The 21,938-nt window shown below is 40.1% G+C and overlaps 1 protein-coding gene across 44 annotated transcripts in view; it reads right to left on the bottom strand.

Moving 5' to 3' along the window:
• mef2aa (myocyte enhancer factor 2aa) overlaps positions 1 to 21,938 on the bottom strand; it is a 91,007-nt gene that overhangs the window by 50,488 nt on the left and 18,581 nt on the right. For all 44 annotated transcript variants that reach the window (XM_084124464.1, XM_084124458.1, XM_084124446.1 and 41 more), the window contains one exon: positions 10,353 to 10,573. In XM_084124464.1, the coding sequence (XP_083980590.1) occupies positions 10,353 to 10,406 (54 nt within the window). In that variant the 5' untranslated portion in view covers positions 10,407 to 10,573. The remainder of the gene's footprint in view (positions 1 to 10,352; positions 10,574 to 21,938) is intronic.

Raw genomic sequence — 21,938 nt, 5'->3', positions numbered from 1 at the left:
CAGCAGCCATTACTCAGCCCTCAGTGTCAAATGATCCTTCAGAAATCATTCTAATATACTGTATATATATATATATATATATATATATATATATATATCATATATATATATATATATATATATATATACAGTATATTAGAATGATATATATATTGATCTTCCACCACATGAAGGAGAAACTGCAATTGTTCTTCAGAGTGTGTGAGATAGCCATTGTATTCTTGAATCAGAGCCACTCCTCTCTCGGCGTGATCATTGACTACTTTCATTGCATGTATGGTTGCCTGTGCCTCCTGATAATCTGCTTGATTCGGCCAAAGTTCCGGGTCAATTTCAAGGAACGTAATGTAATTTTTTAAATAAAAAAATGTGCTCTACACCCAAACAATAACCAAGGTGATCATCAATAGAAATATGTATTGATTCCACCAGGAAAGGTAAATCTGCTAAACCGGGTCATGGATGGATTAATTTGGATTTAGTTTCTACAATAAGTAAACTGAGATATGTATCTAAAATATGTATCTAAAATACATATTTAGGAATATAATGGTGCATTAGATGCTTTTATGGAGATTTTTTGGGAATTTTACTACCAATTCAAATGATCTGTTTTTACGAAAATCATCAAAATCTCAGAAAGTTTAAAGCTATTGAGCTACCAGTAATTATTATGTTACTGCCATAAAAATTGGCATGCTGTATTTTCTTATATAAAGGAACAATTTGAAGGGTTAAGAGCATGACAATTGGAGACTTTAAAAATAAGGACCACCCTAATATATATATATATGCATGCATGCATGTATGTATGAACAAATTCCTTCAGATAATTATACAAGCATACCACACTTCACAACACTGCTTAAAATTCCATGTCAGCTACCCAAGTAACTTTTGAACCAAATCAAATCTGCACAGGCCATACATAACACATTAATCTAAATCCATTCAACCTCCAATGACATGAGGCAATGACACACAGCGGCTTTCATTATCAATAAACAGGAAGCGAATGGAGTGTGCTGAGGAGCAGGACTATATACTTGAGCAGTCTAGAGAGAGTAGTAAGCTGAGCTCAGGCAGACAGCAGTGTGAATTCCCAGAGCCACAAAGAGCAACTCCCTCCAGCTGTCATTAGACTCCTCTTGCCTCTCTTGCAGAGCAAACACAGGCAAAGCAGCCTCCAAAATCTCTCTGGACAAGCCTTTTCCAGGTATATATCATTATTAAATGCTCCCTCCTACCATAAATGGCAGATTTAATTGTACAACTTAATAGTGAAAAAAAGAGATGGAACTATAGCCAAAGTAGGTGGCATAGTTCAGGTTGGAGTTGACCTCTGAGGCAGCAGAAGAAAATGTCTCCTTTAGTATGGGACAGGCCCTGCTGTATGGTGTGTTCTGTGACATTGTTCCACTCCATTGCTGTTAAGGGCATTCAGAGTAGTTTCTTGCTGACCCAGAGTAACGATTTATTCCAGCTGCAGTGCAGGACACTGTCACACACACACTCGCATAGACATGCATAAAACCATCCGCATGCAAACAAGAGCTTTTAACTCATGTTTAACTTCTTATTATAAAAAGAGCAATTATACTTTTCTCAGCCTTGGGCAGCACAATGCACGCCTGTGATGGCAGTGATGACAAACGCAGTTGTCATCTTTACGGTAAGTACAGTCAACTAGCCACAGTTTAAGAACGCCACAAATAAGCGCTCTAGCTGCAGCAAGGCCTTTTGGGTGAGTCCCCAAAAAACAACCCCAGTCTCCCGGGTCACTCCGGTGGAAAGCCATTGAGAAATCTAGGGTCATGTGGGAGGTCATTGGTGCTTTTTTCCCCACCAGCTCACAGAGAAACACACTCACACAGTAGTTGACTGATTTCAGACTGTAATTTACTGATTTAAAGTCTGAAAGTCTGCGATTTAATTAAGTACATATACACAACAAGTTTCAGAGTGAAGTGCGGCACTGTGCTTTTTTACACATAGGCAGCTCATGATCCAGTGTTTTCAATGTCAAAGAGTAGCTCGGTTCACATCAAATGCTGCTCCACACAAACTCATCTATGCATCTGCTCTGAGTTTCGGTTGTTTATAACGTGCGTTTTGGGAATGCAACATGTGCCACCATCTTCCCATTGTTGTAATGAAAAGTGCTTATAAACCAGCTGTTGTCAACAAAAGAGAAGCTTTTTGCCAAAATAAAAGCTCAATAGTTTTGCATTCAAAAATGAAGAAATGAATACAGACATATTTTTAATAATAATTAACAGAAGTTATTTTTTATTATTATAATTAATTTTTTTCTTAACTACTCCACAATTTTGAGACACAATTTTGGGCCAAACTGTGCAGACCTACAAAGAAACGCAGCAAACCTTTTATTAGAAAAATTGCAGTTAGAATTTTTCCCCATATCGAGCAACCCTAATAGTAGTCATAAATATAAATACAATATAAAGAATGTCAACACAAAAATATATTGGTAAGAATAATCCCACAAACAGATATTTGGAGCACTTCAACACAGCACCCACAGTAACTAAAGTTTGAGGAAGTAATGTTATGAGTCATGTTTTGTGCTCCAAACTTCCCTTTGTTCCCTCCAACTTGTGGCAGTCTTTGATAAGGTCATTCTATCCCAGCCATCCAGTAATTATATTAGCATTTCTCATCTAATTGTACAGCAGGAATAAGAATGCTGACCTTTTCACAACTTTTTCAGCATATCAGGTAGTTACTGGGGTACTAATTCTGCTCTGCCATCATCTCTTCCATGTTGTATCTCTTACTTTTCAGTCTGTCCTCTTTCTGCTGGCAGCGCACTGGGCTGACTTGTATACCGCTGGGTATTGTGGCTTCTTAGAATTTCAAGATACCAGTGAATCAAAGCAAATGGGGATGTGTGTAAGTAAAAATAAATCCTTGCTCCCATAAAGAGGAAATGGGCAATATGTGTGGGTGAAAAGTGTTGAGTAATGCATTTACGTGACCAGAATCTTGAGGAATTCCTTGTTGTGGATTGTGGTGAGACAAAATAGATCATGAAGAAGTGTACCCACATATTTTAAGGGTATGTGAATACATGTAAATCTGTGTGTGTGTTTCACCTCAGAAAAATGACAATGTCTGGCCTGTCAGTCAAAGGCTCCATCAAATGCTGTCCTTAGGGAGGGGAGTCAACAGGAAAAACAAGCCATGTGGGCCTGTAATGTTCTCTGGCATTGAAGGTGATGCCTCTTATATCGAATAGAGAGCATAGTTAGGGACCAGTGGTGACATATCATTGAAAGCAGCATGTCAGCTTCAATGATCTCGATAACAAATAGCAGGGGGTTTGTGTCCAGAGAGAGTCTCTGCCATAGCACCAGCTGGCAGAATGACCCAAGCCCCCTGGCTCCTGCGCTCCTGCTTCCCAGCAAAGAGCACTCAGGCCTGGGAGACAGGCAGCGGTCCCTCCCTCCTGTCCGGCTGGATCAGCTTTCACAGGACACAGAGGAAGCCCCAGGTCCACAGTTCAATGCTGGGTTCTGAGCGTTCGAGTACCCAGAGGGCAGAATCAGCCAGCTGGGGCTGAGCCGGTGTGACCTTGTAATTAGACTTATCTCTATGCATTTATCTCTCACAATCATTCACAACATGAACCTCACCTGTGATAATTGGTCTCTTATATTCTGTTCAAAAACAGCAAAGCAATTAAGGCAAAACAAGGTGGGAAAAAAAAAACTGTTTATACTTTTAAAGGAATTATTCTGATAGAATGTGATTACATAACCTAGTGAGATGCCAATGGAGACACAATTTAAAGGTATCTAAGGCACACTAATGACATTAAAGCTGGTATAATAAGTAGGCAACGTAATTATGCTGCCACATAATATACAATTTGGCCAAATTTTAAAGCAGAATTGTATTCACAAAGAAGGCAGACACAGAATGCACTACCTTCCGTGAAATTACAAGCTTGGTGAAATATACATATAAGGTGTTTATTAAATGAAATAATAATGAAGGTAATAAATATATCTATTAATATATTTATTAAATATAATTAATGCTATTGTTTAATATACTGTATATCATTTGAATAAATAAATACTGTACAACTTAATTATAAATAATATATTTATTAACACACACACATATATATTTACAGTGAGGAAAATAAGTATTTGAACACCCTGCTATTTTGCAAGTTCTCCCACTTAGAAATCATGGAGGGGTCTGAAATTGTCATCGTAGGTGCATGTCCACTGTGAGAGACATAATCTAAAAAAAAAAATCCAGAAATCACAATGCATGATTTTTTAACTATTTATTTGTATGATACAGCTGCAAATAAGTATTTGAACACCTGAGAAAATCAATGTTAATATTTGGTACAGTAGCCTTTGTTTGCAATTACAGAGGTCAAACGTTTCCTGTAGTTTTTCACCAGGTTTGCACACACTGCAGGAGGGATTTTGGCCCACTCCTCCACACAGATCTTCTCTAGATCAGTCAGGTTTCTGGGCTGTCGCTGAGAAACACAGAGTTTGAGCTCCCTCCAAAGATTCTCTATTGGGTTTAGGTCTGGAGACTGGCTAGGCCACGCCAGAACCTTGATATGCCTCTTACAGAGCCACTCCTTGGTTATCCTGGCTGTGTGCTTCGGGTCATTGTCATGTTGGAAGACCCAGCCTCGACCCATCTTCAATGCTCTAACTGAGGGAAGGAGGTTGTTCCCCAAAATCTCGCAATACATGGCCCCGGTCATCCTCTCCTTAATACAGTGCAGTCGCCCTGTCCCATGTGCAGAAAAACACCCCCAAAGCATGATGCTACCACCCCCATGCTTCACAGTAGGGATGGTGTTCTTGGGATGGTACTCATCATTCTTCTTCCTCCAAACACGTTTAGTGGAATTATGACCAAAAAGTTCTATTTTGGTCTCATCTGACCACATGACTCTCTCCCATGACTCCTCTGGATCATCCAAATGGTCATTGGCAAACTTAAGACGGGCCTTGACATGTGCTGGTTTAAGCAGCGGAACCTTCCGTGCCATGCATGATTTCAAACCATGACGTCTTAGTGTATACCAACAGTAACCTTGGAAACGGTGGTCCCAGCTCTTTTCAGGTCATTGACCAGCTCCTCCCGTGTAGTTCTGGGCTGATTTCTCACCTTTCTTAGGATCATTGAGACCCCACGAGGTGAGATCTTGCATGGAGCCCCAGTCCGAGGGAGATTGACAGTCATGTTTAGCTTCTTCCATTTTCTAATGATTGCTCCAACAGTGGACCTTTTTTCACCAAGCTGCTTGGCAATTTCCCCGTAGCCCTTTCCAGCCTTGTGGAGGTGTACAATTTTGTCTCTAGTGTCTTTGGACAGCTCTTTGGTCTTGGCCATGTTAGTAGTTGGATTCTTACTGATTATATGGGGTGGACAGGTGTCTTTATGCAGCTAACGACCTCAAACAGGTGCATCTAATTTAGGATAATAAATGGAGTGGAGGTGGACATTTTAAAGGCAGACTAACAGGTCTTTGAGGGTCAGAATTCGAGCTGATAGACAGGTGTTCAAATACTTATTTGCAGCTGTATCATACAAATAAATAGTTAAAAAATCACACATTGTGATTTCTGGATTTTTTTTTTTTAGATTATGTCTCTCACAGTGGACATGCACCTACGATGACAATTTCAGACCCCTCCATGATTTCTAAGTGGGAGAACTTGCAAAATAGCAGGGTGTTCAAATACTTATTTTCCTCACTGTATAATAAGCAAATATATTTATTTATATAAATAAATGATTACCATATGGGCAATATGCAGGTGTTGTTATATGCTAGGTGTAGGCAATATGCTAGGTGGTGTTAGAACAGAGCACTTGTTTGGTTTATTGAATGAATAATGAGGCCAACAAGCTTGACATGAAGAGAAATCAATGAACACATTCTGTTGGATATAAAGATCATGTGCATTCCTATGACTTTTCATTCTGTGTTGTGATGTTCTGCCACCACGATGAATAACTGAAGGGAGGTGGGTGGAGTTTTCATTGTTCTGAGCATTTCATTGTTGTTGTCATCAAACATGAATTACAGACAGAAAACCTCCCACACTATTTCCCCTTACAAACCTAGAGCTATACTCTAATGCAGTTAAACTAAAAACAAAACTCCCTTTGCTTTAAATAATCCACCTTAGCTGCAATTACAATCATTTAAGGACGCCTAATATCAGAAAGGGCACTTTGAGAGAACGTTATCTTTTTTTTCGTTTTTTTTTTACTGAAACCTTCTTCTTTTTTCACTCCCTGGTTTCTAAACCATTTTTATCATTAAAGAATAATGGTTTTCTCTCAGAACCTTTTAGGAGAGAGTAGAAGAGGAGTCTAATCAAATGGAAGGATGCATGTCACTTTTTTCCTGCCTAAAAAAAAAAAAACGGAGAGCAAGAGGCTCGGCACTCCTGAACGAGCGACATGCGGAAGCAAAAGTAAGCCAAAGCAAGGGCGGGTGACACTCCACCCAGCAGTGAAATCATCAAACTTTTAATGACTTGGGTAATTACCCCTAGTGAGCCTGCTTAATGGCGTACAGCGGACGTCGTTAGGCACAGAGGTCCAAACGCACACACTCGCACACAAGCGCAGCTGCGAGAGAGCATGTCGACTGTATGGAAACAAAGCCAAAAGATACCTGATGAAATTGCGAGCGACAATTTTTCTCTCTCGGCTTAACAAGGAGTTTTTCCTGTGCGTGCTTTTGCAGAACTCTTCCCTTGAGTCTTTACTCTTGTGTTCACGATAATACTTTCCATCCTCTCTGAATCAAAGAGCTGTCACAACACAATCAGAGCTACAATGGAGTGATGCTGTTTTCACAGTGACAGGTAGCTCTCATTAGGGTCCTTTGAGACCATCAACGCAATTATAAGTTTTCTACTAGGGGAGTAATTCAAAAGCATGTTACTACCACTATCGCATGCGCTGCAAATGAGACAGGTGTACGACCTTATCAGGACATATAATTACAGGTTTGAAGAGCCTTAGAGGAAATCAGAGCTTGTAATGAGTGGACGATGGACAGGTGGAGAGCGAAAGGGAGGGGGGTTCAGGATCATTCTGTCCTCCTGCGCTATTATGGCAGTCGTCCCCCTTACACAGCTTTGCAATTAGTATGTCAGCCTGAGCTGTTCAGTGAGGCTCACCAAATCCTCTCCTCTTCTCCTTTCGCTGTCACTCCTTCCTCCTCCTACAGGCCGCACTTAAGGGGCTTTTGGTGGAAAGCCCCAGAAGGACAGGGATGCATGCATGACAGGACCTCCAGCTCCTCTATATTTCATAGAGTCTGAGCGTGCTGCCGAGTAAGAACAGAGATGCTCTGCCTTCATTCTCATAAAATAATGAATTCATACCTCTTTCTTCCACTGATGGGACTCAATCAATGGTTGAATCGACATCTGTTATGCCTTCGGTCTTTTTTCCTGGTAAATTTCATGGCGAATCGATCGAAGAGCAGGATCCGACACTCACTAAGATCTTACAAACCTCTTGGGGGTGAATAATATTGCAGGATACGTGCAGGAACGGCACAATGAACGTCCCGCGGCTTGCCTCTGAACCCATTGTTTTGACAGATACTGCAATTGTGGACATCACGACCCCCGCTAAGCTCTCCTAAATAAATCCTGATAGGTCAACAGGCTTTCAAGATCCCTTCACATAATGATTCGAGATGCCCCTGCCGAAGCCTGTGCTGCGTGCAGAACCGCCACTGTATTTAATTAGGCCACTTAAGGCATTCTCTCATTCTAATGCAATGAATAAAGATAGCTCCCGGCACAGCCGCGCAGATAAGGATTTTAATTGTCTTCTTTCAATGGGCCCAGTATGCTAATGGCCATCTCCCCAGGGTGAGGAGAGCACCCTAGAGCGAGCAGTAGACCGGGTTCATGCTAGTGGGGGGTGGGGGGTGGGGGTGGGGGGGGGGACTGTGTGTGCGAATGCACGCAAAAGCTGTAATAAAAGGACTTTACGTCTTACATCTTTCTCCATTTGTCTCCAAGAACTCTCTGCTGAGCAAGTCGACCACACTCATGGCTGAGCCTGTGTGCCACTGATAACCACTCTCTCCGATGAGCACCATGAAATTCGGATTCTGACGGACAAGAGCGCAATTAATTACTGTGTGGTGTATTGTCTCTCAGGCTCTGTAATAACAGCAGGGAAAAGAAAAAGCTGTATTGTGATACGTTTAAAGTTGCAAGTCAACGCGAGTGAATGAATTCTTAAAGGGATCATCCAAATGATTTACTCACCCTCATGTCCTTCCAAAAATATATGACTTTTTTTTCTTTTGTGGAACATAATAGAAGAATTTCTAAAGAATGTGAAACTGTTTTTGTCTTTATAATGAAAGTCAATGGGGTATAAAACAACATTAGATAAAAGTGACTTTCATTGTATGGACAAAACAACACCGAGACATTTTTCAAAATACCTTTTTTGTCTTGGACATGAGAGTGAATAAACGATGACAATTTAAATTGTTGGTAGGAGATGAGTGATCCGCTTTGAATGAATGAATGAGGCATTTATAGGCTTTGAGTGATCCGATATCGCGACCTTGCTCATAGACAAAGCCTTGGTTTTCCGATTCTGTCCTCTCTTGTCCCAATAAAGACAAAAATGTCAAAAATAAACAAAAACAAAAATTTGGAGGTGACCTATCCCATTGAGATTGGTAGAATTAAATACACTGAACTAAAAAAAGTGATTTTACAGTAACTTTCTCTTTGCCCTCTCTTTTTCTTTTTCTTTTTTCTTTTCTTTTTGCTGATGTTGTAGGCTGGGGCAGATAGTGCAGATGCTGATGTTTCTAGTAGACATCTTCTCTTTGCCTGCCTTCCTATTTGGATCCCACCCAGGACCTGGTGTTATGCTGATAATTGGCCTGTCCTGTAAATTCAAGTTTCTCACTTGGCTGAACTGCTACCTCCACAGTAACTGTCAGAGAGGTGGGAGGAGAGCTGGGGGCAAGGAGGGAGGGAGGAGGGCACGGGCTGTTATGTTATCACCCTCAGGAGAGTGAGCAAAACCTCAATTAGCTTTCCGTGAGCATGGCAAGAAAGTTATTTCACCGACGAGACAGTGCAAATGATATTTTGAGCGGGTGTGAATGGGTGCATCGAGTCTAGCTGGAGAGACGTGAACTGATGCATACTTTTTTCATTATCAAATCTATAAACATGACAAATGGAGTGACTTCCTCTTTCAAATGGATATTAGTCATGCCATGTATGTTTGAGCAGAACTATACGTACCTCACATCTGTTTTCTACGTGTATTTTCCCTTTTCTAAAACGACTGGGTCAGAGAAAGCGACCAGACGGGGCTGTGTTATGTTATTTATATTTAGCGTCAGTAGACAAGGGTGAATTCCAGTCTGTCTCTGGCCAGATCATTGGCACTTTTCTGGGGAAAGGACAGGAATATATAGAGAGAGACAGAAGCAGAAATAGAGAGACGGAGAGAGAGATGGGCACAGTGTATCCCACTGTCCCTCCTTGTAATGAGAGGGTGCCGAGGTGCAGTGGCTGCTCCTAATTACTACCAAGCAGCTGCAACCGCAAAGAGCAACGGGCCCTAGCACAAGCCCACCAGTGTAAAGAGAGAGAGAGAGAGAGAGAAGGAAGGAGAGAGGAAAAAGGGAGAGGCTATAGTCGCCCCAATTCACCCCAGTCACCCCTTGCTGCGTGCCGCTGCCACACCAACTGACATGCAACAGCTCTGTCTGCCTCATCAACTTCTCCGGACCGAAATTGCAGAGTGGTGTGTGGGAGCCGCGTCTGTAAATATGGCTGGAAATGTGTCCCAGTCCCTTTTTATAGCTGTGTGTCTATCCTGGAATGCTGGGACACCGTGTTTAGCCAATGAACAGATGGCCCAAACTAAGCAATAATCAAATGGGTCTTTCAGGCCTGTTGTGTTTGCTGTGTACAAAATCATGAAGGGATTCAGATTTTTCTTCCATAACATGTAGTCCAAAAGTTTGGGGTCGGTGAGATTTTTTTGCTTGGCAAGGCTTTATTTATTTGATCATAAGTACAGTAAAAACAGTAATAGTGTGAAATATTATTACAATTTAAAATAATTTTGATTCATTGTTGAATAGAAAGTTCAAAAGAACGGCATTTATTTGAAATATAAATCTTTGTAGCTTTATAAATATCTTTGTCAATTTTGAGCAATTTCATGAGTCCTTGCTGAATAAAAGCATTGATGTCTTTGTAAAATGTTAAAATAGAAGAAATGGAGCATGCACGATAAGGATGATGTGCATAACAACTACTGACCTGCCGGTTCCTCTCATCCATGATCCGTGTGATCTGTATCTTCTTCCGTCCCATCTTGACGTCCTGCTTGGTCTCTCTGACACCCCGAGAATATCAGAAAAACACGAGAGTTTGTCTGCCTTCACTCCCCTAGCACATGGTACTCCACTCTTTCTTCTCGAGTCTTTCTCTCTCACTCTCTTTCTGTCTATATCTTTTTCCTGAGGTGTCCACACCACTATCTGTGAAACAGAATTAGAGAAGGAAAGAGAAAAAGAAAGAAGGAAGATCAGAGACAGAAAGAGAGACAAAAAAAAAAAGAGAAAACACGTTATAATGTGAAAACTCAAAAGTGGAGGTCTGATGTAGATGAAAGCGGCTGAATGCACCGTGTTCCACTGCCTGATACATGCAGGAAGGATATAAAACTGAGACACACAATGATTTCTTATCTTAACACCTGCTTTTCTTCAACAGCTGGAGATCGGCCCACACACATGATATTTATTATTAGTTTAAAAAACTAAAACACTGGATAATGGATATGTATTTGTGATGCTCATTCCCCCTACTTTAACATTATATTACCTTTGTTGACATCTAACACTGACCTAATCTTTAACCATCCTAAGGATATATTATATTATATTATATTATAAAATAATATAATAATTGTATTATGTTATAATATAATGAACACAATGTAATCCTAAAACATTATAATGTTGTGATGCCTATATTCACTTGTAGCATAAAAAAAAAAAAAGTTTACAATTAGTTTTTTGGTTTTTTCAGACCAAATATTATAGAATTTTAATATATTTGTATCTGTTATCAGCCATAACAAGAAAATTGATTATTGATTATTGGTACTGGATAGAATTTGAATATTGGCTCGAACGCTTCTTTTTGCCTCCATAAAACATCTACGCAATCCTATCTGTCAAACGCTCCATCAGAGCTTTCTCTAGTGCGTAGACGCCCTAAAACAAGCTTTACTAAGTATCATCCCTGCAGACAGCTGTTTAACAATGATTGACAACTATGTGACAGACAGTTAACAGAATGAAAGTAAGCAGACTAACAAGTAAAGACGAAAAGCATGTGGATGCTTCCTGCTGACTTAAAGAGAAGCAAGCCTTAGCAGATAAGCCAATATGACACCAATAAGCGGGTCATAAAGTCATCCGTCTGGTTTCAGAATGCACACAGTGCATAATGTCTCTTCGGTCATCTCGTCCTGTTTTCTCTCCTCATTTCCCTCCTTCCCACGCATCTCTCTGTCTGCATCTCTTTCTGACACAACCTAGGACACAAGCACACACACCCTGCCCCTGCACAGCGTCTCAGGAGACAGCAAGCAGGCCTCATTCTCCCTCTCATAACCCCGGCTGCTGCCAGCTCTCACTTCTAAGATGATTAAGAGTGCACACAGTCTCAGGCTGACATAAGTTTAAATCCTCTGGGCCAGATGAGGCAATTCACACGTGAGAGAGAGCGTGGAAGCCAAGTCAAAAAGGTTCAGAGCACAGTTTGCCCCCGGGGAGCCCGCGAGTCGCCCCCGCTCCGTCTTCTGTCCCTGTCTCCCATTGCTAACCTGCCCACAAAGAGCCGGCTAGCTCTCAGAGGAAGCATTCATCATCTCCGTCCAGCATGGACACAGATGAACACGTAAATAGAAAATGCCTATGTAACCACATCTCACATCTGAGAGACGCTGAGGGAGGGCAGAAACTCTCTCCTCCAGGGAGGCAGAAAGACCACGGCGTGCTTTGTAGCCACACGATGCCAGCAAAAAGATGTGGAAGTTGATGACCAGGAGGCTGCGAGTGACCCGCAGGAAATAAACACTATAATTACTTGCTGAACAGAAACGGGTGTTTAGGTGTCTGCAGGTCTCTATTAGGAGTGAGATCACGCTGTCTGTCCACAGAAGGAAACTCTGACAACAGGCAGGCAAAATCAGACATTTCCCTATACCACATCACGCCAGGGCTGTGAGACCGACACTGTTCTTTCTCAGTCACCATGTCCCCCAGCAGGAAGGGAAAATGGTTGGCTCTTCCTTCGGCGCTCGCCCTCACGACATGTGCATATTGTCTGTTTCGAGTGCCATTTCCAAACCCTCATTATGGAAATGCGTTTAGAAAACCTACAACAATGAGAGTTTTGCGAGATGATCTGCGTTGGGCTGAAACTATGCGGAGTGCTCAAAAATCTGGATCGACAGAGGGATTATTAATTTACAATGCGCGCGCTCTAAAATCATGTTCTATTCGCTGCCGATGAACAATTTCAAACTCCGGAGATTAAAACCAAACAGTGTCTTATTTGTTTGCTTTTTAATCAGTCAAACTGAAATGAAAACATTTGGATTAACCATTCAAAGCTTACAAGCTTCATGATTGAAAATGTACATGGTTGAAGTTGAAGGCTTTATCTGTGTTTGTGTGCACATAACAATGCTGTTCTGCTTATTCAAACACATAAATACACGCATCCAGGCTTGTTGCTCTAAATCGTATTTGTGAGCTGTCATGCACGTCTCGGAGACTGTGGGTCCAAAAGCGTAATGCATCGTGTCATGACATTTCTGTCAACTTAACAGACACAGACAAGCTACGGCCCTGAAGTGCAGACAGGCAGGCTGGGTGAAGCTCTGAATGACTTGTATCGCGCAAGCCAGAACGGGACTCTATTACCGCATGAGAGTTGTTTTGTTGATCGTGAGTCTCTGTTTATTTCCCTGAGACGGTCTGGCACACTGGTGGAGTGGTAGTGTCTTGTACAGAGATACAGAAGAAAGGATGTCATTTGGCCCTGTATCACAATGCCTGGTTTAACTCAGCTCATCCATGAGCCAAGTCAAGTCAAGTCACCTTTATTTATATAGCGCTTTATACAGTACAGATTGTTTCAAAGCAGCTTTACAGAGTTAACAGGAAAATGATGCATTTCGGTTGTTGTTAAGCTGAAGTCAGTTCGGTGTTGAATCAGTTCCGTTTTAAAGATAATCAATTATTAAATTCGTTTTTATAAAGCAGTTCTGCAAAAAATTACGTTATCGTCCAGCTCAGTTCAGTTCTCATACAAAAGCATCAGTACAGTCAGATCATAAATATTGTTGAATATTAAGCCTAGAGACATGTTCAGAAAAATTCTAAGACACTTACAATTACAGAATTCATTACAATTTATAGAATTATAGACAGATTTTTCGCGATGCCGGCTCAACATCGTGATGTCTGTCAGCCATCGCAATGGACGATGGCATCGTCTATTGGCCCAACCCTAGGACTTGATTGGATCATTATCATGCAAAAATAATGATGTGCATGGATAAATCAACTATAACAAACAGGCTACTGCAATATTACATTGAAAAAAATAAGATGGCTGGTGACTTTATAGATACTACCATGCAAAAAAATACCGATGGAAATTGTCAGGAGGCTGAAAAATGCAAACAGTGATGAATGTCTGGTGCATTCTACTTCATTATAAACACTTGTTCTCAAATTATCTCGCTGTACTGACTGTGTTGATGATATATTGTACAAAGCTTATCTGCTACAGTCACATTTAACTGAAAGCAGCTATGTGAGCGTCTCCGATAGAAACAATGTTTGTTTTACACATTTACGGTGAACTGGCATAATGTGCACGTGTGAGTAATCTCACCTCCAAGCAGCTCTTTGTGACAGATACTAGCTTTCTTGACAAAAGGTCTTGTCTTTGTGGTCTTTAATGAGTGCCAAGAGCATGATGGTTTAATGTTGTCAATCACAACGCTAATGATAAATAAACGGCTGCTTGAACCTCATTCCACTGACAACACTTCAGGCATTCCTTCTCCTCCCTCACTTCACCTTTATTCCCTATCATTAATCAGGTCCAGGAGAGTGTATTACAGCTCGAGTTAAGTCTTGTGTTCAAGCCCCTTCTTTTTATCACTAAGGGTTATTTTACCCGAAAATGAAAAAACTTGTCAATTACTCACTCTCATCCTGTATGACTAACTTTGTTTTGAAGAACACACACACACACACACACACACACACACACAAAGAATAATGTTGGGGTTCAAACAACACTGGGCCCCACTGTATATAAAAGACATTTTTCCAAATATTGTTTGTGTTCCACAGAAAACACACAAATAATTTATTAAAGTTCAATGCAGATACATTTTTTAGCAAATCTCCAAATGAATATCCATTTTCCACACTGTACATTACAATTATGTGATGCCTGAAAAAATTCACTCGCAGTATATAGAAAAAATGATGTATTCAGATTTTTATATCAGCTTATCGGTACTGGCCAGAGATTTAATATCAATGCATTCTTTAATATCAACCCTATTAAATATTACATGAAACAAAACTTTTTTGCCTTTAACAATTTAAGATTAGGGTCAGTGTGGTTTACAAAAAAGAATCTATATAAGGATTGCACAAGACTTTAATGTTTAACCAGTTATTTCTTTCTTTTTTTCTAGTGTTTACAAGCTTTTTAATTCAAAACATTTATTTAAATTAAAAATGTATTAAAACTAAATTACTTCAAACTAAATCAATAAAACAATGCCATGTATATATATATATATATATATATATATATAATGAAGTACATGACAGAACCCTTTAAGGTTCTATAATAGAGCATATTCTTCTAAAAGTAAATAATTATGAGCAAATGTACCTCAGAGCAAGAGAAAAAAAAATACTGTTCGTACTGCCCTCATAGGTAAATTCAAAAGCAAATGTCACAGCAAAATTGCAATAAGAAAAAAAAAGAGATCTCTTTGAGCTGGGTTTATAGGAAAGTAGGGTGGATGCAGTGGGGCTTGCTGGCTGTGGGAGAGATCCACTAAGAGCCTGTTGGATCACTCCAGCGCTCCAGGACATGGGCAGAAGAGCCAGCAGTCCAAAGCCACTGCCGATTACATCAGCTCTCCTAAATATTACACACTCTTTCACTGCACGTTATCAAGCCAAAAATGAACGGCAGAGAATGTAAAACTAAGTGAACATTAAGATAACTGACGTGTGATGTAATTTGTGGCAACAATACAGTTCTTGAGTAAAACATGAAATAATGTATTCACCAAAAAAAACAAATTCCTTAATGCAATGCACCTGGTCAAAAGTTTATCTTTGATTTAAACCAGTCCAGCATTTTTGAAAGCTGCTTACTAAACATTTGCAGTCACTGTGATCGATAAGCGGGGAATATGTCTCTATAGGAGCAACTGCCGGGGCCTGACATGAAAATCAATAGGAGTACATGACCCACAGAATGTGCACAGCAAAGCCGATCTCTAGTGAGACATGTCCATGTGCTCACTGCGCTGACCCTGACCCCGCTGCACAGAGGTCGTTCACTCACACACGGTCGAACACAGGTGCATATATGGGGGGCAAAACACACTCACAAAGAGAGAGAGCGTGTGCGAGAGAGAGAGAGAGAGAGAGAGAGAGAGAGAGAGAGAGAGAGAAAAATCTTCTCGTGTAACGTAATATATATTTGGTTTCCATTTGAGATATGAAACATGCATTTATCGCACACACCTCAAAATGTGAGAGGAGAGGCCCCACCTGACATGCTGACACTCCCTTGTCTTATAAACAAGTAAACTCCCATGTCCTTCACACTGCCTGGGAGGATTGTGTATTGTAACTGAGATGATCCCATGATGAGCGGGTCTATATAAATGTAAATGATTGCGCTGTGCGTGCATGTGCGAGTGGGCGTGAGCACACAAGCAGTGTGTTAGTGATAGGCCTCTCGCTCTCTCTCCCTTCGGAACGTGCCAATGTGAGAGTGTGGGAGGGCTGGTACTGGGGTCAGGCCTTTTCACACTCAATAAAACATGCCCTACTCCCACTGTAATTACCGCACACATACACACATTCGCACACTACGTTCCCTCATCTGCCCGCCAAACCTTTAACTACCTCTCTTTTAAACAAACCTGTCATTTTGAAGAGTGTTCCTCTAATCCCTTAACTGTATAAACTGAGGTTTCCTCAGCTGTATTGAAAACATATTAAGAATATAAGCGACTCCATGGACTACAAAGAGACTGTATATTTACAGGGCTCAACAAGTGTGAAAGTGTTTTACTTTGCACATTCATTTAAAAAGAAAATCTGACAAAAATCATGCTTAAAATAACTGTTTCTTTCTCAATTACTGAAATTAAAATCATAGCAAGCATATCTGCAGCAGAATATACATAAATTGACTATTTCATAACGACTTCAAATGTGACTGATCCATATTTATCTTTTGGTTAAAATAATTAAATTAATAAAAGTCACTAGATCACCATGAAAAGACACATACACACACTATATACATTATATAGTAAATATATAGTACAGTAATCTAATTGCTCATATAAATACTATTATATTTCTTTTGAGTTAGTGGTGCACTGAATTAACAACACACCATCTGTCAATATAAATGCAATATCAATATAAACGGAGTCCTCCATTCCTTACTTCAAAGATGGTATTGAAGGTGTAAAGGGAAACCTAGTGGTAGCACTTGGAAATATAGAGAGGGTCACTACTTTTCCGACTTCAGGCAGTGTCCAGAATCTCGGGCACCACCACGACAGCGCTGTTTCCTGTGCACAGCCGCCCTGAAAGCTCAACGTCCCAGAACAAGCTGTGGGCAGAACACACTCCCTACATCCTGCTCCTCAACTTCCTGTTTTTCAAACCCCTTCAGATGACCAATAGCAGCCAGCCAGAGACATTAGAGAAAGAGCTAGACAGGGTGGGAAAGAGAAAGCCAGAGACACAGAGAGAGAGAGAGAGAGAGAGAGAGAGAGAGAGAGAGAGAGAGAGAGAGAGAGAGAGAGAGAGAGAGAGAGAGAGAGAGAGAGAGAGAAGAAAGGGGGAAAAAGGAGCCATTGGGACAAGCATCTGCTCTGATCCTTCCCCTTGTTATCTTCCTGTCCGTTGGAGACTAAACAACTACACAAGTCCATCTCCTGTGTATTCTCCCAGCATGTTTATTATGTTTACAACCAGGGCCATTTCGCAGGCGACTCAAGCACGCTCTTCCAAGCTCTCGTTCACTTTCTATTCTTTCCATTCGTTTTTTATTTGTTGTTGTTTTTTTTTAAACAAGCAGCACCAGGCTTCCCTTTTTTTGGCCTCCGCTGATAAGAAGCTCAAACCTTCCCAGCTTACATAACTATGAATCACCATTCGATAACACACCAAAGAAGGACGAGGCCATAAAACGGGACAAATCTGCAGCAGGCCGTGTAGAACTTTCAAATACAAATGACCAGACCGTCGACCACAAAAGCTCAGCGTATTACAAACACAAAGGAACTGATTTGCCTCCATTTAGTGTGGTGTTGCAGTTGTGGGTCTGGCGGGGAAACTTTAAGGTTCATTTGTAGCGACGCATTGACATGAGAACAGAAGGGGAGGGTGGAGAGCCTGGGCTTTTGTTCTCTGGCTTCTAAGAGGTGGATGTGTACCTGGCCTGGATGGGGAGGAGGCGTACTGGTGTCTGCCTTTGTGAGCGTGTGCTTATCTTCCTCTCCAGCAGCCCAGGGTAAAGAGTCCGGTCCCGGCAGTTTCGTCGTAGTTAATGTCTCCCGATGCTAATCTGACAATGCCATTTTCCCCTCTTCCTCCTCACACTTTTAATTTTCTGCTGTCTTGCTTCCTTTCTGCTTTTTGCTTCCTTTCTCTCTGGCTCTCATCCTCTCATTCTTTCCCTTGTTAAGTCTCTCAGTTTCCTCTCTCCACATTCCCTCACCTCTGTTTCCAAGGCAACTAATGAGATATAATTAATAAGATCCAGCAAAGGGGAGTGCGTGAAGAAATGAGTGAAAATGAGGCTTGGAGAAGGAGAGTGTGCGAGCGCAGATGGAATAATGCTGCACGCGCTCACTCATAACAAACTTTTCACACCATGTTAACTTCCTTTTTTAAAACATGGCTTTAGGTGATGTTACGCGACAGGACAAATGAGTTTCGAAATACATTCTTCACAAGTTGAGATGATCAGGATATGAGCTCTGTTTCAGGAAAATGGTACATATGTTCATGTCAACAAAAAAAAAAGAGGCCTGGAGGGGAGACTGAAATATGAGGAATCTTACGAAGGCGTGAGATTTTCTACATTTATATTTTAGCACTTCATTATGCAAAATATAATAAGAGAACAGAATAAAAGAATAGGGCAGGGCGTGTAGATAATGCTTGAGGAGTAAAACTAAATTCTATATAAAATCTCACACACCCTCAGAGAAATAGCACTAAATTAGGCGCTATGGTATCAATCTGACATATTTCGTGGTTTATATCGGCACAATAAAAATTAGAAGGCCTATATGTCAATGAAAACATGTTGTTAAACATGTGACTAATTCTGAACTGAATTTTGTCATTCAAAACTGATGTCATGCTTAAATCTGGAAACTTGCCACTTACATCACAAAAAAATAAGGATGGGATTAAAAATAAACAAGTTTAATTTCACACATAAAGAAAGACAGAGTAGGTAAATATTTCCTTAAAGGGGACTTTATACTATACTATTTGTGAAATATGATGTCCCTAGAGGTTACTACACATGTGACTGGAGCTTAGCTGACCCATTCAAAAAGCTTTATTTGGATACTGTCAAGCACAGTTCTGAAAAACAAAAGCATGTGTTACCCCCCAAAAAAGACATTCCCAAGAAAATGACGTATAACCTTACGCAATGGATATCAAAACCCTCATTTGAACCCTCTGCCGATGTTTACCAGGTCTAAATTTGCTTTGCTTCTCATCAGTCTGATCTCTCTCATTATCTATGCATTATACTCTGAGAGCTTGGATTTAAGAGTGTGATATAGATGTTTATATACTGTTTGTTTGATGGGTAGCTCTCTGGCACTGCTGAGCAGGCAGACATTGGGTGGTTAATCTCTGATAATGACTGCATGCTCCATTCAACGACTCTCCTCTGACCGTGCTTTATTCCCTTCCCGGATCAATGCCAGCTGAGACGATCTTCCGTACTGCTCGTGTAGAACTATAACAGGCGAGAACTTGGCACCAGAGGCGGGGAGGTGAGGAAAAGAAAGCCACTTCTCACCTCCAAAATGCCATCACCACATCCAAACTCTCTCAGGCTTGAACGAAAGTAATAACAGCAGGTACGGTCCCACGAGATAAAACTTCCCAAAATACATGATTAATAAGTTTTTTAAAATATATTCTTACAATTTTCATTCATATCTTAACATAGGTGTATATACGGTCACCATCATCCATGTAATTTCAAAGCGCAAATTATCATTAAATTAAATGATTTGCGGTCGCTCTGTCTGCTTTAAACTTTCTTAACTGTTTCAAACCAATTTTGTGGCTTTAATGCATCAAAATGTACTAGACTTTGCAATTAAAGCAACAAAATATAAATTAATACCATAACCACAGAAGTTATACCATTGTGGTTATTTTATTAAAATGTATTCAATTACTTAATTCATAGATCATAAAAAAATGTAATTAATAAATAAATAAAACAATTGATTAATTAAAAAATTAACTGCGACCCAATGATGGATGGATGGATGGAAAATAAAACATTTATCAACCTTTATATTTTGCCGCGAAATATAAACCGCGTGTTTCCAACATGATTTTTCCACCCCACTGATATCACAAAATACAAAATAATACACTATATTGAATCTAAAATTACACTTGAAACCATTCTATCGTCACGAATATAATGTCCATTGCTTCAGATTATAAAAGCAATAAAGATATGCTACATTCACAGTGAGAGAATGCCGAGCGCACACTAGACGTGCCCACAATCAATCAAGGATTTAAGCAAGGTCGAGAGCTGGGAGAGAGGCAAACTACACAAGGTGACTTTGACTGAGAAGATGCCTTAGGGGCCGTGCTGAAAAAGCCATAGAGAAAACTTCAATGTGGCTCTAGTTCCCACCACTGTCCCCTCCTTGATCATCAATTACATCATTTTCTTTCAGCTTTTGCTAAATGTTTTTTTTTTTTTTATGACAAAGACATCTGAAAAAGTAAAAAGTCATGAGCAGAAAAAAATCAAAAAGAAATAGTGCAACTAGCCTCACTTAAAACTTCCCTTTGATTGCACAGTCGTTAGGTGTGACGTGCTACTGTGAAGTTCACTCTTCAGCACATGGTAAATGTCATGACTGATTGTTGTGCTCTGTCTGTGTGTGTGTGAATATGACAGGCAATAAGAAAAGGACAAAAGAGGGGAAAAAACTTGTAATGAAACAAGAGAAGTATCACTATTCTCTTCACCACCTCTCCCCCCACCCCCCTACCCTCTGGTCGTGTGCGGTAGCAGCGTTGTAACATAATTACTGCTGGGACACTCATATTCCCAGTGATCCATTTGCGTCAGTCAGGTTTCCAAGCCGAGCCGATGAATGGATTCTCAGTTTCTCAAGGATAAAGCGATGACCCTCTCTGAACAGTTAGATCTATTTCATGTGGGAAGACCACTGTGCTGGGTGAACGTTTGCGACTAATTGTGACAGGAATCAGGGATTTTGGAGTCTATAATAAAAGTGATGGAACGCCAAGCCAGTCCAGATGTCTTTTATCAACTGAATCCTTGATCCAGATGGGTTAGGGTTAGGGTTAGGGTTAGGGTTAGATGTTCAACATTTATCCGTATCGGTCAACTTCTAGCAAATAAAACTGATATGATGGTTTATTTAACATATGATACAATAAACACAACACAAAATGACACTCGCTCGACATTTAGCTTCCATTATGTGACATTTTCGAATTAACCAGAATCAGTTCAGTGGGAAATTACCAAAAACATTTTTTTAATAGAATCTTTTTTTATGTATTTTTTCACCCAAATGACCTTTGTAACATCAGCAGACAATACAATTTCAAAGTTGAAAGTTCTTACATTTTGATAGAAAATTATAAAAAACAAGTATGTTTTTACAATATTATTTTAAGATTAAAAAGTGACTGCAAACTCACATCAGTTCTGGAAAGCCAAACATTTTCTGATGCATAAAACTGTGAATGAGTTGCGAATGCAGTTTCATGTTGTCTTTAGGTATGTAACTTAAAGCACAGTTTATCACCATAATATCAGGGTTTTTGACTGATGTGTGATCGTCTTTGACATCATATCTACACCAGCTCACTCAACATCTCCATCAAAAGTGAAATCGAAAAGAAAAAACTGTGAGCTTGTCTGAAAAATAATTTCATCACCGAAATTCATTATGACAGAATGTCAATGCGCAGAGAGAATGTCTTGACACAAAAGTCAGCATAGGATTTTTTCCCCACTTGGATGAGTTCCTCAAGAGTAGTTATTATTACACTTTACAAATGACTTTTTGACTTGTTTTTTTGTTTTTTTTAAATGGCAATAGGTTGTGAAATTGCAACAATTCACAAGATGAACTTTGGCACAAAAACGTTCATATTTCACAGATCTTTGATGCTTTTTTTTTAAATGAATCTTTTGATAAATGAAACAGTTAAATTGTATGATTTTTACAAACATTTACTCTTAATTTCCTCTCTTTCTCTCACCCACTCT

The sequence above is a fragment of the Abramis brama genome (genome assembly GCF_963993115.1).
Source record: "Abramis brama genome assembly, chromosome: 9".
In the NCBI taxonomy this organism is placed as follows: Eukaryota; Metazoa; Chordata; class Actinopteri; order Cypriniformes; family Leuciscidae; genus Abramis; species Abramis brama.
Note: the sequence above shows the minus strand (reverse complement) of the source record. Positions and strands in the feature narration are given on the sequence as shown.